This window comes from Crocodylus porosus, unplaced genomic scaffold (assembly GCF_001723895.1).
Source record: "Crocodylus porosus isolate Cpor-Errol unplaced genomic scaffold, CroPor_comp1, whole genome shotgun sequence".
Lineage (NCBI taxonomy): Eukaryota > Metazoa > Chordata > Crocodylia > Crocodylidae > Crocodylus > Crocodylus porosus.
This window is the reverse complement of record NW_017728948.1, coordinates 19,273,375-19,290,503: the sequence shown is the minus strand read 5'-3', so window position 1 is coordinate 19,290,503 and position 17,129 is coordinate 19,273,375. Positions and strand designations below refer to the sequence as shown.

At 38.9% G+C, this 17,129-nt stretch overlaps 1 protein-coding gene across 1 annotated transcript in view; it reads left to right on the top strand.

The window, feature by feature from the left end:
* The window catches only part of HTRA3 (HtrA serine peptidase 3), a 48,025-nt gene extending 37,908 nt beyond the window's left edge, over positions 1-10,117 (top strand). Inside the window, exons 7-9 of the mRNA XM_019553260.1 lie at positions 2,694-2,742; positions 7,500-7,595; positions 9,057-10,117. Of these exons, the coding sequence (XP_019408805.1) occupies positions 2,694-2,742; positions 7,500-7,595; positions 9,057-9,222 (311 nt within the window). The 3' untranslated portion in view covers positions 9,223-10,117. The remainder of the gene's footprint in view (positions 1-2,693; positions 2,743-7,499; positions 7,596-9,056) is intronic.
* The last annotated feature ends 7,012 nt before the right edge of the window (positions 10,118-17,129 follow it).

Here is a 17,129-nt window from a genome sequence, read left to right as displayed (position 1 = left end):
TTTTTAAAGGAGGTTAGATGAACACCTTGCAGGGATCGTTTGACCCCAGTACTCTTTCCTGCCATGGCAGGGGGTTGGACTAGATGATCTACTCAGGTCCCTTCTGACCCTAGAAACTATGAAACTATGAGCAGTGGTGATGGCAACCGTTGATGCCAGGGTCTTTTGAATCTCTGGTAAGATTCTCCACTGCTGTTCTCTGACCCTTGGCACAACCCTCCACCCCAGCCAGTGCACCAAAATGACCAGTTACATTTCTGCTAAGAGGGATGTAAGAAAGATGAAGCCTTTATGTAGTAACAAACCCTTCAGTTATCACACTTGTTTAAGGTCTTATGTTACATGTAAAGTCAGCTCCAGGGAAAACAACATCCTGTTGAATCCACAGTCTTTCTGCTCTTGGCTCCCTATCCTTACCCATTCTTTCCCCTCTTCTGCCTCTTCCATGTCTGTGGCTCAGGAAGTCAATCGTGCATTGTTTCACAATTTGGTCTCATTCAAGAGGCTTCAGTTGCAACCATGAGAGCTAGACATTATTTTTTAATGAATTTTAAATTCTAAAGAATGTATATGTGCTAATCTGGCCAAATTCATAAATCGGATGCAGAGAATTTGTCTCTTGACCAGAACCTTTGAAAATTCAATTCTAATCGATAAGATTTCTCCATCTGGAGCTTCCTGAAGTTTATATTGCTCATATCAGTTTCACCTTAAAAAGGCAAAAGAGATTGAACATCCCAGGGAAAATAAGCAAAGATGCTTGGAGGCATGATAGATAATTGCCAAGAGCTTAATATTCTGTACTCCTTGGGCACATCTACATGTGATTGAATATACTCCAGCTCAGTCTCAGCCAGGATCAACTAATCCTGATGTCACTGTCTACGTGTGCATTTAAGTACAGTAATGCACCATACTGCTGGATACTGCTTGTATCTGACAGGGATATACAAGCACAGTAAATTACTCTACTACACCCTAATTGCTGTGCATGTGTAGTCAGTGATGCTTTATTATTCAGCCAATTAGTCTGCTGTGCAGTAAAGCATCTTGTATAGACCTTGGGCACTTCAAACTTCCACTGACCTTAATGAGATTACTGGGCATGTGAGGAATGCATGCCTATGTCCCCAAGACTGGGGTTATTTATCCTGGAGTTAAAAGGGACTGCCTATTCCCTCCTTTTTGACCCTGTCTCATAACATGAAACACAGGGATGGTCAAAGAAGCTAAAGTCAGTTACTCTGAGACAAATAAGAAGAAATACTGTCTTATTCAGGATATAGTCAACTGCTGAAGCACTCACAACAGGAAGTATTAAATCTAATTAGTTCATTAAAAAAGCTGTATAATAGCATGGCCACTACTGACAATTTTAGCTTCAGGAACCAATAAATTTATGTCTGCAGTGCTGATTTTTTTTTTTCCTATTTGAACTTGCAGGTTCAAGCTGTGTCCTGGTTATTTTCACCATTTTCTTTCATGCCTTTGAAGCAAATACACTGAGCTTCACATAGCTTATCCAGTAGTCTTTCAGCTGCATACTGCTCTCTATCTACATGAATTAGCTTTTGCTGTCATTGAGCACTTTAGCCTCATTATTCAGGTACAGCCTGGGAAACGGAGCAACTCTAAACTTTGGGACAAGTTACATATTTGAGATTATACTAACTTGCTTTGTAGATGTGTGATGAGTCTAAGTTAACTGCTATAGATCGCTTTTCAAAAATAAATCCACACACCAGTTTGAAACACTGTGGGATAGCTGCATGATCTGTGCATTTGGCATAGTCATGTAAGGTGTTGTTTCTGTTCCTTGCTTGGATGACTGAAAATTTTAGGCACCAATTTGCAAACTGTTCTGCATGGGTGGATTTTACAGTATGACCTGCAGGTTACCAGATATAAGCATTGGCAAATATAACAAAGGAAATGACTTCCACAGGAAGTTCTCAGGAGCCTTCCCTCAAAATGCTATCCCTTTAGCGTCCTCCTGATTAAACAAGAGGGCTATTAGCTTCAGCACCATGTGATCTCACATCCTGCAGTATCAGGCCACAAGAGAAGTGTTTTTCCAAAAAATGAAAAAAATCACACAGATTCACAGAAGTTTAGGGCTGGAAGGGACCTCATGAAATCATCATGTCCAGCCCCCTGCTTTGGGCAGGAAAGACTGCTGGGGTCAAATAACCATTGCTTTAAAATTATTTTTGAATCCTTCTCATCTTTAAAAACATCTTCATAATGTTGATTTAACCTGCTTTAAAACAAATACACTATGATAGAACATTTTCCCTTTTCTAAGTATTTTAAAAATAATGAAAGATTTTTGTGCTAAGCAAGTGTTTTAGTTTCTTGGAAATTTACAGTTTTTTACTTAAGAAAAATATGTATAGCAGCATAGCGTCTTCCATCAATTCTGCTGATGGAAAAGGGATTTTGCAGAACTAAAATTGAGTTTTTGTGAGCTCTTTTGTAGCATTCATCATCTCTGCAATGGAATTTGGGATGAAAAATCCTTATTCTAGCCGAGGGGTCCTGGAAGAAGGCATTTATTCTGGTCATTCTGTATTCTTTGCAGTATCTGTACTGTTAATTTATTGCAAAGTTTGATATATTATGTTTGAATTTCTTGCAAAAATGTTATTTTGATTATTTACTTAAAATTCTTAAATATACCTCCTCTTTTCCAGATGGGAAGAAGCGCTTCATTGGCATAAGAATGCTGACGATAACACCTGCGTAAGTATTTTTAAATATAGGCTGCACTGAGGCACATACAGTTTATTATATATTTCCCGAGCAGTAGTTCAAAGCTGCAAAATTCAGAATTCTGCTGAATTAAACTGCCACAGAGCCTAGATCTGTGTTTAAGCTTTAGCAAAGTTTATGAATATTTTTAGTTCTCAGTATTGAAATTTATGTTCTGAGATCATTAAATTTGTTGTGTCTCAGTTTTCCAAATCCTGACATTGGTGACTATATTCATTAATGAGTGATCTGAAAACTTTCTTGTTCTGGTTTTCCTAGTCAGTTGATGATCTTTTAGAACTCATTTCTTTTTTTCATAAGTAAAGCAAAAGCTGTATTAATGGCTAATTTATAATAAGAAATACAACATTTAACCATTAGGCGGCTTACTACCTAACATAATTCAGAACCCTAAGTTAGGTACCCAGGCTACCCCACATGAGACACTACCGTACAGTGGTTACCACGCATTTTATTTAGTACTTGATTTTACTGGCAACCAGAGTTACTGCACAGTCTTTTAAGTGACACTACTGAGCAGTAACCTAATAATACTGCACAGTAGTGTGCTAGCACTGTTAGTGCTGTGACATGTTACTGCACAGCATTATTTGACTACTGCTCAGTCACTGTCTCATGTAGATTTGTCCACTGTGAAGGAAGATCTAGGTAGCTAAAACAACATTGAGACAGCAGCATGTAGACTACCAAAGCCACCTGTAGAACCTCCTAAAGAGAGGCATTTAATTCTGAGTTGGAGGAAAGACCCTCCCGTAACTCAGATTCATAGCTGCAAGCCTTGTCTTCCACCCTACAACAGATCTAACAATGAAAGCAATAGGCCGCTCATATATGAAATAATCACTGGAGAGGGCGATGGGGCCCAGATCTCCCAGGTGAATATGTATGCCATTAGGTTATAAAGAAAGACTATTAAATGAATATTTCTCTTTTTGTCCTCCCTGACCTCCATAATGGATATTCAAGTACTTGACACAAAGTAGAAGACTGAAAACAGAAGAAAATGAGGTAGCCCCACAAATACCCTTATAGTCCAGTGGTTAAGAGTAACTTTGTGAGAGATGTGGGTTCAAATATCTCATCCACCTCAGACGGGAGAAGAATTTGACCTGAGTCTGCTAAATCCCACTGAAAAATCATACTATCTAATTACTTCTTTCTGGCTACCTCTTGTGTGAAATTAGGTTTGCTCCCATTAGGCAAATCTGGATTGAATAAAGAGCTCCTGATCTGTAAAGCTGCTTGGTCAGGGAGTTGTACACATGCCCAATGCCAGATACTTGTGTGCTTATGGGATTAGGCAACAGGTGAGCAGATGTCTGCAGAAGGCCAGAAGTAGCTAAACATTGGGTTTTGGTGCTCAAATCCTTCTTGTGAATCTAGCCCTTGAAATAAAGGCAGTACTTTACCATTAGTTCAGCTGGGCTAGGGACAGGCATTATACATAAACTGGTATAAGCAATTGGAAACCAGGTCAAACTTGTAACACAACCAAAGTTCAGTGCAAATGGACCACACGGACCAATGACTGAAATGAGATTATTAGACCAATGACTGAAAATGGTTTAAGATAAACCTGGATGAATGTAATATCAGACTTAGCTGATTTAGGTTAAGTGGATTTAGGTTTATGGAATTTCTGTCCGAGATCCCCTTCAGAGTCAAGTTAACTCACAGTTCCTCAGCATCCCAGAATGCTTTGCACCTTCTTCACAGGGTAGGCAGGTTAGCCTTGGCCCAAGCTGTCTGTTCCAGCTGAGTAGGGAGGCATACTTTAGCACCCCCTGGCTTTTGGCCTGAGACACTGCAGGCATGTAGCTGCATTTCTCAAATCAAAAGTGAATGTCTCTTCACTTGCTTCTTGGTTCAGTCAGTTCAGACTAACCTGTGAAGATTGAATAGATTCACCCTCAGGCTTTATGACTGTCTGTACTTAGCCCTAAAGTGCAGGTGCAAAACCTTTACCTCTGTTCACCTTGTTTCAGTTCACCCTTAAAAAAATCCCTTGGCAGTTGAAATCGTAGAATCATAGAGAGGCAGGGCTGGAAAAGGACCTCCAGAGGTCATCTAGTCCAACCCACTGCCTGAGGCAAGATCATCCCTATCCAAACAATCCCATACAATCCATAATCTAAACTAAGACTACTACTAAGACTACTAATCTGATACATAAGACTACTGTCAACCCTGATAAAACACAGAGCTAATACCCTAACCAACCACAGGTAAAGCAGGAGAACCAGGGCAGCCAATATCATGCTTTTATGAAATGTCAATATATGCTCAAGGAATCCCAGGTGGAGGGCCATGTCCCCTGCTACAGAGGAAGGCAAAAACCCCACAGTCTGTACTAATTTAACCACAGGGTAAAATTCATTCCTGACTCCAAATATGGTGATCAGTCTGACCCTGAGCAGAGGGGCAAGACCCCCTAGCCAGGAACCTCTGGCTATTTGACACATCCCAAAGTCCCCAGCCTCGGCTGTAGCCAATGCTTCTGAGGGAGGCTTAAAAAACACCCTAACATGCGTAACAGAAAGGGGGGAGAGAGTGCAGGGCAACCAACAAAGCCCAAAAGCATATAAAATACCCGTAGTAGAACACAGGTGTGGTTGCACCTAGATTATCTCTGACCAGTGGCTGTCCAACTTCTTGAACACGTTCAGTAATGGAGAGTCCACAACTTTCCTAGACAGTCTATTCCACTACCTCGCTGTTCTAACAGTGAAGAAGTTTTTCCAGATAGCCAATCTAAACTTACTTTGTTACAACCGCAAGCCATTAGTCTGCATCCTCCTCTCTGAAGCAAGAGAGAAAAGGTGCTTTCATTGTTTTTATGACAGTCCTTCAAGTATTTGAAGACTGCTATAATGTCCCCTCTTAAGTGACTTTTCTGCAAACTGAACATGCCTCTCCTCATGTGACTTGCTTTCCAAGCCTTTGATCATCTTTGTTACCCACCTCTGGACCTTCCCTAACTTCTCCAAGTCCTTTTTAAAACATGGGACCCAGAACTGCACACAGTACTACAGATGAGGCCTAACCAGTGCAAAGTAGAGAAGTGCTATCACCTCCCATGTCCTGCACCTAATGCTTTTATTGGTGCATCACCTTTTGTGCGGCTGCATCACACTGCAGACTCATATTGAGTCTGTGATAGACCAAGACACCCACATCTTTTTCCATAGTGCTGCCATCCAGCCAGGTGTCACCCATTTTTTGAGAATAAAAACAGTACCTTAGACTTTTCTCTCTTCATTGTATCAAATATGCATCAGAAATTTCAAAGTGTCCGAACTATGACTGGACAGCAAATGAGAGCTCTTATGATAACACTCTTTCCTACCAGTAGCTAGCATGGCAGAGAATTGTGTAACTAAACAATATAATTTGCAGCTGGTATGTTAGCTTAAACAGTTTGTTTATTCAGGTATATTATTGCTGTCTCCTCATCTTGGGACAATATAACTGCATTCATTCCTACCCCAGTTAACACAAGCTGGGGTTCTGCCCTTGAATACCAGGACAGACCCATTCAGTGTGAGGCTTACTTCATTCAAAGGGTCTAACAAAATACAGTGAGAGATAGCTGGGGTCATCCTCAGTAAATAGCAGTTCCTCTGTGTGCATTTAATTTTATTAACTTCTTGAGGGAAAATATAAAGCAGCTTTTGAAGTACTGTTGGCTTCCTCTGTGTCTGACTGCATACCCACAAACTTCCACTCTGATGTGGAGCCTAATTCAACCATGAAACACATTGAGTTTGGAAATCTTTCCACCCAGAAATAAGCTTAAAGCAATAATGTACTGAAGCTTCTACCTAGTCATCTCCAATCATGGGGGAACATGGGTGGTTTCAAATCTGTATTTTGCAGCTGGTTCCTATCTCTTGAATAAGCCAAATGCAAACAATCTGAAATCAGGGAAAATACTGTAAACGGAAGCAATATTTGTCTTGAAAAATACAGAAGTCTGTGGATTAGACTTTGGTTTGGCTGTGGCTTAAATATAGAAGAATCCTGGTTGACTATTAGTTATCGGAAGTGCCATGTTTTATACTAAGGAATGAAATGCAAAACAAACTAGACTATTAGCAAGACTCTACCTTATTGCCACAGTGAATGTCACAATGTCTCTCTTGTCACGTGTGTACAGCACCTAGCACAACTGGGTATTGGCCTTACCCTAGTACCAACCAGAAAACAAACCATACAAGTTATTTCTGTACACGTTTTAAAGATCACAGGCGTAGTCTAAGGTCCATCCTAGACTGCTCATCAAGGTAGTGTGGTTAAGTCACGCTAGCTTCTGAAGCCAATGTCATGTAAGGGAGTGATGTGGCCAGCATTGTATCTGGCTATCTTTAGTTCCTTAGCCTGATGGCCAGGTATCTACTCACAGCTGGGTTGACTGAGGGCCTTCTTCAGCACAAGTCAGAGAGAGCGAGAGACTTGCTGTCGTGTCTCTATCTGCTTTTAAATGCCTGAGCTGTTTTCTCATTCCCTTTGCCAGATATGTTGTTTCATACTAGTAAGTTATTTTTTTTATAAAAATATGCTGCACTGGTTTCTTTATTGAGGGAAATTTGACGTGGATGATATGTAAGTTAATTAATATGTATTTTTGACACAGAAAAAAAGGTGAGAACAAGGAAATACATGTGAGTATCATTTCTCTTTAAAACAATAAATGATTCTAATATTATAACACTTTACTTTTCTCTTAGTCTGGTGGAAGAACTGAAACACGGCAATGCTGATTTTCCTGATGTCAGGAGTGGAATTTATGTACATGAAGTTGTTCCAAATTCACCCTCTCACAGGTATGTAGAATCCAAAGCAAACATCATTTTCTTCACCTTGTGAGCACTTGCCTAGCAGAAACCGACAGGCAGCATCTACATTTATATTCAAGGACATGCTCCTTCTTGTTTGCATTTTGTTTCCCAAATTTATGTGGGATTTTTAGTAAGGTGACATTAAAAATGTTTAGATTCTAATCGCATGCATTTATAACATCGCCATTGCCGTGGATAGCATTCTAAACTACATTTGACTCTAAATAAAAGACCCTAAAGAGGTATATATCATACTGGTATTTGAATGGCAGAATAAACAAACCTTTCATATAAGTGAGGACACTACTTGTCAGCTTTTATTAAATAAACACTTTCCTCTGTTCCCTGTTATGATGACAAAGTAGTTGTCAACTTGAATTTTCTGCACTATTGGATCTATTTTCACATTTTATTTCATCATATTAATAGTGTCCTAACCCAATACCTCATATTGGAGAAAGGATTCTTTTTTTTTTTCTTCATGTTTTCCATCCATCTGAACTTGGGGATTTTTATTGGAATAAATAATAAATTTGGAGGGCAAGTAAAAAAGTCTTTATTTTAAAAGGGGGGAAAAAAGAGAAGAGAAAACATATTTACCCAACCAATTGGTCAGCACATGTTGTCCACTTTAGAATTTTTTAAGAGTACACTTAATTTCCAGAGCACTCAGTGAGCACGTCTACACATAACACTTAATATACAGTAGCCTAATAGCACTGCACGGTAGCATACCAGTCAAAAACCATGCTAATACACTACTGTGCAGTGTTATTAAGCTGTTGCACAGTAAGCATCACAAAAAAAAACTGCCCCAGCACTGCTGCACAGTAACTGTAGTTACTGCACATTTAGTTAGTACTTCATTAAGCAAGTACTAAACTAAATGCACAGTAACTATTGCACATTAATGAACATGTAGACACGCCTATGTGTACTTTATAAAACAGTCCTGTGGAAAAAGATGGTATAAGCCATTCACTAGTAAAATTTATGCTTATGTTGTGATATGTGCTGAAATTTTGAGAGAGCAGTTCCCAATGAAAACTGCTTTATTTTGTCTATTTCAGAAGAAATATCTTCAATAAGATCCTTGTCTTATTTTTCACTAAGCGTGGCTTAGCCATGCTGGCTTCCACATACAACAAAGTCTGGCCCCTTTAGACTCCAGAGCCCAAAGGACAATATATACCCACTACATTTGGGTCAACTCTGGCATAAGTCCAGAGCATTCCTTTGGAACTGTAACGAGGTGCCTTCACTGGCCTAGCACCACAGCAATGAGTACCGCCCTAGGTTAAATTTGTCCCTCTGGAAGAATCCACTTGAATAGCTGAAATGCAATTTAAGTTAATTGATACATAAACCTTCTTCTAGCCCCCTACACGGGTGAATTTCATGCCTTTGAATACAAAACATAACTTTTTCTTCTTGTGCTCTGTGCAGAGGTGGGATCAAAGATGGAGACATCATTGTCAAAGTCAATGGACGACCTTTGATAACTACCAGTGATCTCCAAGAGGCTGTGATGAATGAGTCCCCTCTGCTACTTGAAGTTCGAAGAGGAAATGATGACTTGCTATTTAATATTGAGTCTGAAGTTGTCATGTAAAATCAAAATGAAGAAGCTCACACCATAATTAAACTCACTTATTCTGGACCATCAGATACCTCCTTTCCAGCTACAGTAATTATACTTCCTGTTGACTTATGACAAGGTGGACGAACTTGATTGCCTGAGCCATTTCTGTACATTGTAGCTAAACAAAATTGGGTCACAAAATGAAAACATAGGTTCTGATTTTAAATTACTCTGCAGATAAAAGAGGTGTTTGTGGGGGAAAAAAAAAAAACCAAGTACCCTAAACTGTTATTGTGCATATTGGACATATCTGAATATTACCATGGAAATGAGCTCCACCCTGGTGCTGTAAAGTTAACAGTAATGTTACCATTGGTTGCAGAACTAGCTCTGTAACTTGAAAGTCCAAAACCATGAGCAAACATGATACAAAATTGGGGAATTTAACTTTGGATGTTTATAATGAGGACTTATCTGTGATATAATTAAACTATTGTGACTCAGAGATGAGCTGTTTTAAACCTTTTTGAATGTGAAATTAGTATTGGCAAAGCTTATATTTTGCCCTTTAAGCTTAAACATTATATGTGAATGCAGGTAGGGAAAAAATGTAAATATCAGAAGAGGTGAAAGTGGTAACAGGCTACAGAGCATTACACCTAGGTCATGCAATTTTGGACTATGGTAAATGATTCTTATAGAATTAATGCGTTTTATATAAATCAAACCAATGTGCAGAACAAAATTAAACATTTGAGAAGGTGCACAGCATTTTTACAGTTTTTTTAAAGTCATGGTACAAATTAGTTTTGCATTTTACTGGTAAGCTTGGCTGTAAAATTGATATACTACTTATGGCTTGTACTGTATATGTTTCTACTGTAAGGGAATTAAAGTTTACAATAATAAAATTTTGCTTTAGTTATCTGTTAATCATTATTTTCCAAATAGTCTCCCAGACAGAACCAGGTTCTTCAAAGAGATAACGGAGTTAAAGAAAAATTGGGCTGTGATAATCCTAAAAAAGGCTGTAGAAACCTTACTTTTATTGCTCAGTCATTCTTTTGCTAAAATTGTGCCCTAACTTCAACTATGATTATTAGGAATACCTTGCACACATCACAAGTTGCATTTTTACCAGGTTATTTCCTAATTATTAATTCTGCTTGTTCTCAACCTTTTAGTATTCTGGGAAATCCTCCAAAACTTTTTTTAATTTGGTGGGACCATCGTTGAGAACCATTAATGTTTTGCTCCAGCTTACATCAGCAGTTTTCAACCAAGGCCCTGCTGCCACAGCCATCTAGAACTGCCCCATGTGACTCATGCATAGGCAGATGAGCCTAAAGCAGGCTGGAGTGCTAGCTCTTGCTGCATCCCTTCCCCATCTGGCCCTCTGATGCTCCTCAGAAACAGAGGCATGTTCCTTCTGCCCCACACATCTCTGTTTCTAGCAGGTGTGGGAGGTTGAACTGGGACTGCACTGTCTCACTCCTAAAAGGGTCTCCCAGCAACCTTAGGTGGCATGGCACCCAAGTTGAGAACCACTGCTCCAGCACTTCCCATTGTGCTGAACCCTAAATAACCCCGCAAGAGGCAAATAGTCCCATTAGCCCTATTTTACAGACAGAGATTATGTGATTTATGCAGTTAGCCCAGGGCAAAGCCAGGAACTAAATGCTGGTCATCTAACCCCAAACCACCCCTACCCAAGGAATTTCACTCCCATTTCCAAACACATGTAAGGATGTTCAGTCCATGTCTTTTGTCTCATCTGGAATCTTTTCTAAAACTATTCAAACTTTTTAAACTTCTGTGTTGATTCTGCAAGTTTTCTGCATGCATAACTCTCACTAAAATCAGGTAAGAGTCTCTATGCTGGGATTTAGTAGGATCAAATGTTTACTTGGAGTAAAATATAAATGTAAGATCCAAACCTGCAAAAATTCCTGTGTGCACTCAGCCTTTAAGACGATAGTAGTCTCTTTAATTTCAGTAGCATTACATGTATGAAGGCAACCATATGTATGAGGTTGCAGGTTAGGACCATATTATTTTCAAATTATTTGTAAGTGATGTCAAGGGAATTCCTATGAATTATTACATTCTTCAGTATCAACAGACAAATTAAAATATTATCTCCAAATTATCATTTACAGGTTAAATGGATCTTAACTTCCAGAGCCAAAATACTTGATAAGCAACCCCATAGAACCGTTGGCTCCTCCCTTTGTGGTACACTTTTAATAGAAGATTTAAGCTTCTTGGCATAAAACAGCATATTAGTTATTACTGAATTGAAAAGAAAACATATAAAAGACTTTTTATTTGAAGATTGTATGATACTCTAATGTAATTCTAACCACAGTCCAAAGTATTTATAAATACGATACAACATACTGAGATTATATGTACATAAGAAGGGGACATTTCCCTTTGCTACCATCACCTTAGTAAAAGAAACCTGTGAGCAGCTCTGTACAAGATTATTTTGGAAATCTCATATCTACTCTGCTGAAGTGTTATGCCTTTGCACTAGAATAGATTTAACTCTAGGGTTAGATGTTGCTACCTGAGAAAATAAATTTTGTCATTTATCTTCAATATAGCATAATCCATTTTAGTAGTAGTCTGCCTTATCAATGATGGGAAAGAAGAGTGTACTTTGATGGGTGAACTCAGTCACATGACATGGGTCAGTGTTTAAAAAAAAAATTTTTTTTTAATATTTTTTTTCCTAGAATATGTCCTGTTCTAAGACAGAGTTAGTGTTCTCTGATGTCAGTTGTTAATGTTACATTGTAATTTCTTGGCTAGAGACTATAAAATATCTTGCTGTAGCTATTAAAACATTTTTTAGGCATTTTTCTCAATTATAAACAATTATAGACCAAGCCTCTTTTCAGAAATATTGGCTATATATAACAAATATGTGATCTTGGTTTCTAAAAAAAAACAACCCAGCAGTTGCAGGATGTCTAAGTCAAGTTTGTCAACACAATTAAAGCATTTGCTATTTCTTGACTATCCTTTTATATCAGAAAGATATCTAAAAGCACTTCATTAATTGTAAGTGCCATTGCAGTTAAATAAAAGGATTGATTTAATTAAGGGATAGATCACACTGTCACATAGGAATACAATCAATCCTCTACAGCCATAAGAAATAAGGATATGTCAACAGCAGTCATAAAAACTGGATAGAGCCCAGAGTAGGCTAATTTACCCTGATTCTTGGGTTGTGGTGAACTTTGTGTTGCCATAGCTAGCAGTCCTGAAGCTTACCTAGCTTGGGTATCTCTATACATACAAGACTGCAGTCACTATTGAGTGGTAACAGCAGCATGGATGAAATTTAGGATGCTTGCTCCACAACACTAGAGCCAAGACCCTGATTTTTTTCCCAGTGAACTGAAGGCAGGTTTTTGTTTTGGCAAAAAGGGAGCAGGAATGGACCCCAAACAAGCTAGATAATACAATTATCTAAGAGAGAAAGTAAATTATTTTTAAGAAAGAATTGATGGGTGAAGATGTGGTGGGATGCGAGTTAGGACAAGGAAAAGGGGAGAGAAGAGTAGGGCAGAATGGGAAAAGAAGACCGCTTTTGAAAGTAAATTGCTTGTTATTACTGGCAGTAGATGCAGACAGTCTGACGCTGAGCCGAGTAGACGTGTCCACATGCAAACACCCTCTTTGCCTTTCTTGACCTGCACTTAGTACAAGGCTAGAATCTGTTCCAATGACGATTGCCATATCCTATGCAATATTTGCATGTAATTTGGTATTAATAAATGAGTGCTTGAGCCCTAAGGGTTTGCCTGTACTGCAACATTAGCAAAGAGTAAGGTACACTGTTGTCTCTGAAGTATAATGCTTATTATATACTGACTTGACTTTGCAGTTGGAGTGCCACTGTGTGTCATAGTTAAAGGTCGAGCTGTGATGATTTGAAAAAAACTTTAAACAGCTGCAGAAGCCTTTACATTAGCTGGGAAAGGATTCAGCTAAACCATACAGAGGCTCGCAATGTAGAATCAATACATGGAGTTAGTAAAGCTTAACTTCTGCATTAGATTTTGGAAATATCTCAGGCTCTTTAGGCTCGCATGAAGCGAAGCTCTTTAACCTACCTTGCATACTAGCTAGTAATCCCATCTCTATTGCTACTTTTTTCTTACTTCAGGTTGGTTGACTTACTTCAGAGGAAAGAGGACTAGGGGAAATCTTTCTTCTCTGGGCTTAGCAGGAGTCTATGATGTAATGCTACCTATTATTTCAAGCAACTGAATAATGCCTGTGCATTGAATGGATTAAGTTTCTCTTTCCCGTAGACAAGGGAATGTAGCATAAAGGAGTTGAGATTGCCTTTGGACAGTCCATAGCAGGCCAGAAATTATTGTTTGGAGAGACACTGACAAGGCAGGAAGCAAACCAAAGCAATGCTGAACGTGTGTATCGTGAGTGCTAGTGTCTCAGGGGACCCACCTAGAAGGCTGATGTAGTTGGGTAACTTTGAAGTTTGAAAGACTGTTGGAAACAAGGGTGGGAACATTTGTATTTTGTTTTGTGTAGTCTGTTTATTTGGGTTTCCACTGTCTTCATTTAACTGAATGCACTTGGGGGAATCATCCAGGGCTGTGTTCTCATTCCAATTTCCCACAGTGGAAGATATTTTGGTCACTTTTTTGTGCTCCTTTTAGCAAGTCCTTCTCCAATACTCAGGCTAGGCGAGAGGCTACAAGTTTCTGCTTTCAGAACAACTTTAAAGGTTGTGCACTCTGGAAATAAATCTAAGCAGAAAGAATAAAACTCACCTGTACTTGTGCAGATACTGCAAAAGAGGCACTGGCTGCCAGCGCCGTTCTGATTGATGGGAGTGCAGCCCTCAGCTGCACGTCCTGTGAAATCTGGCCTTGTGTCTGTGTGTAGTCTGTGCTATTCAGTGCTGTACTAGCACGTCAGTCATGCTGAGAACAGATGGAAGAGAAAGTGCCTCTGGACACGGTAGTAAGAGTTCAGGCTGCCACAGCAATAAAGACATATCGGGGGGAAAAAATGCTTACTTTTTCTCATTTCAGCTTTTATCTATGGGGGATGAAAAAAGGCAGGTGAAGCAACTGCCCTTATTTAAAAAACGCTGTGGGAGCATACATGTGCTAAAAAGCTTTTTGACCTATGAAAATATCAGAAGAATTGCAGAACTAGCTATACACTCTTTGTTGCTCCAAGAAATACTAGCCACGCAGTCGCAAAGTATACTCAGTCATTATGAGGGAAAAACAGATTCGTGAGGAAATCAGTCACCAAGGAGAACAGCCGAGCAGCTCGCAGGAGTTAATTACATGGCTGTAGTGGAGCCACGGATATCAGTGACTTACAGCTACAAAACCGTCTATGTGAAATCGCGTTCTGTGCTCTCATCCTCGTCGCTGGGAATAGCACCTGCGTTGCTACTTGCACAAAAGGAAGGAGACGAATAAAAAACAAAAAGCCCAACAAAAACAAACAAACAAAAAAACCCAAACCTCAAAAGAGCTTCTGGCTTTGGGCTATGTCATCATCAACCTTCAATTAGGAGATCGATAGGATGAGGAGGAGATGACAAGGAGACCTTAAATATGCCAGAGAAAATAGTGCTAGTGATTTGTAAGGTGACATTCAGACTTTGGAACTGGCAATGAAATCAGATTGGACATAAGGAGAAACTTCTTCATGATTCGAGTGCTCAGGGTCTGGACCAGACTCCCGCCAGAGATGGTACAATTACCTACCTGGAAGATATTTAAAAAATGACTTGATGCACACCTTGCTGGGTTCATCTGCCCCCAGCAGTCTTTCCTACCCAAGCACAGCAAGGCTGGACCAGATGATCTCATGAGGTCCCTTCCAGCCCCTAACATCTATGAATCTATGAATGAAATAGTATCCCAGTGCAATGGCAGGATACGTTATGCTATTAGAGGAACAGTCTTTCATCTGCAATATAAAACACATCTGGTCATCTGCGGTTAACAATCTCCAGATACTTTTCAAAAGAGTAGTTCTTTTGGATGCTGAGTATATTTCACTATAATTAAACACCTGCCCCTAGTTTCAATTAGGGAAAAATACTCTTCATTTTCTCTTGTCTTGGACCACATGTCTAATCCTGCCACAATTAACATGCAAAGTAAAGTAACAAAGTGACAGGATAAACTGTTTCTCTGTCTATGTAGTAATCTAGGATACTGCTAACATGGTCACGTTATGTCAGATAGTGAAGCAACAAGCTCATTACACTATTTTAGAAAAGTTTTAAATACATTAATTGTGCCTATTTTTATTTTATTTTTTTTACCTTTCAACCTACAAAAATTCAGTATTACTCCAATTATTGAGGGGTAGATAAAACCTCTAAAATGTACAGCAGGAGCTTTTTACGTAAAATATCTTAACTTTAAAACCCACATCTTCGAGTTTTTCACAGTTAGAAACTTAACTACTATACATCCCACGGCAAAATGATTTTACATGTCATTTCTGCCTCTGAATGACTTAAAATGTGACACATACCCAGGATTAGATATTGTTCAGCTTGGGCTTTGCACAAGTATAAACATTAGGATGAAATTATGAAATACCACATTTAAGGAAAATTAGAAAACATCTTCATGGAAGATCAAGGGGATTTCTTGTTAAAGTCCCAGGAACTGCTCACTGATTTGGAATGTTAGAATGATGAAGGCTCAGTGGGCAAAGTGAACGAGGTGTGTGGATCAGTACAACGATAAATGCATTGTGTCACATTGCTCTGCAATTTATCCATTACTACCTATCTCTCCATGCATATGTTGCACATATTTTACACTCAGATTACTGAGCTTCGAGGGATTATTAGAGCAAAGCTCTAAGATTTATCACTGATCCATGCCATTTCCATTACTATTGCTGGAATAAGCACCCACAGACTCAAATGTCACATGGCATGGAAACTACAGTTTATTTGGACGAGCAGCTGTAACAGCAGCTGCAAGATGAAAGGGACACAATAAGTAAGACAGGGCAAATTGAAAAAGAAGGCTGTGTGAAAGTAAAGCCTACTAAAATGCTGTAAATAGCTATGCTGATTACACTTTCCTCTCAAAATGTAACAAGCTTCAATAATATGATTATAGTATAGTTATGCTGATGATGGAATAAAGCAAACATGCCAAAAAGAAAACTGCCTTACTTATTCACATATCACACGTATTCCCCATCAAATTAGCCTTCCAAAAACTACGGTGTATTTCTTAAGGGAAGAATATGATTTTTTTTTTGTCTCCAGAACAGCAGGAGTGTCATCTCTATTCAGGCACTTTGAGGGAAAACTAACTTCATGCTCATTAGAATGTACTTGGATACTGCAAATTGCTCTTCACTTAAGAGGTGTTAATAACCTACTCTTCTTTTTAATGGTCTTGATGGGTCTACTAATCTGGCTATCTTTTCTTCCAGGATTTTGCTGAAGAATTTGTGATTTAGTTACTACACCTTGTTTTCCTTCATTCTGTATTCCCAAAAAGCGAGCTGAGTCTCTCTTATTTGGGGGGGGGGGGAGGGGGGTGTAGTATGAAAGAAAACACAATGCTTACAACTTTTGTCCCATTTGCCATTAAAATGCAGACCTTAGCACTGCATTGGCCAATTCTTTATTTGTGGCTTTCTTGCTACTGCTTATAAAATGGCATATAATTTTACACCATGACTTTACTTCGTGTATTTTAAAGGAAATGTCATTCAACTTAATATGATTAATGAGCCTTCCTTTTTCTGTTGGCCTTCGTGGTGTATGATCGGAACCTAAAATGAAAGATTGAAGTCTATAGTCATCATGTAAAATTTCCATAATGCTAACTCCAGACAGATTTCTGTAAACTTTGTATTCCAGGTCAGGAAAAAACTCCCTTTTTCTGAGC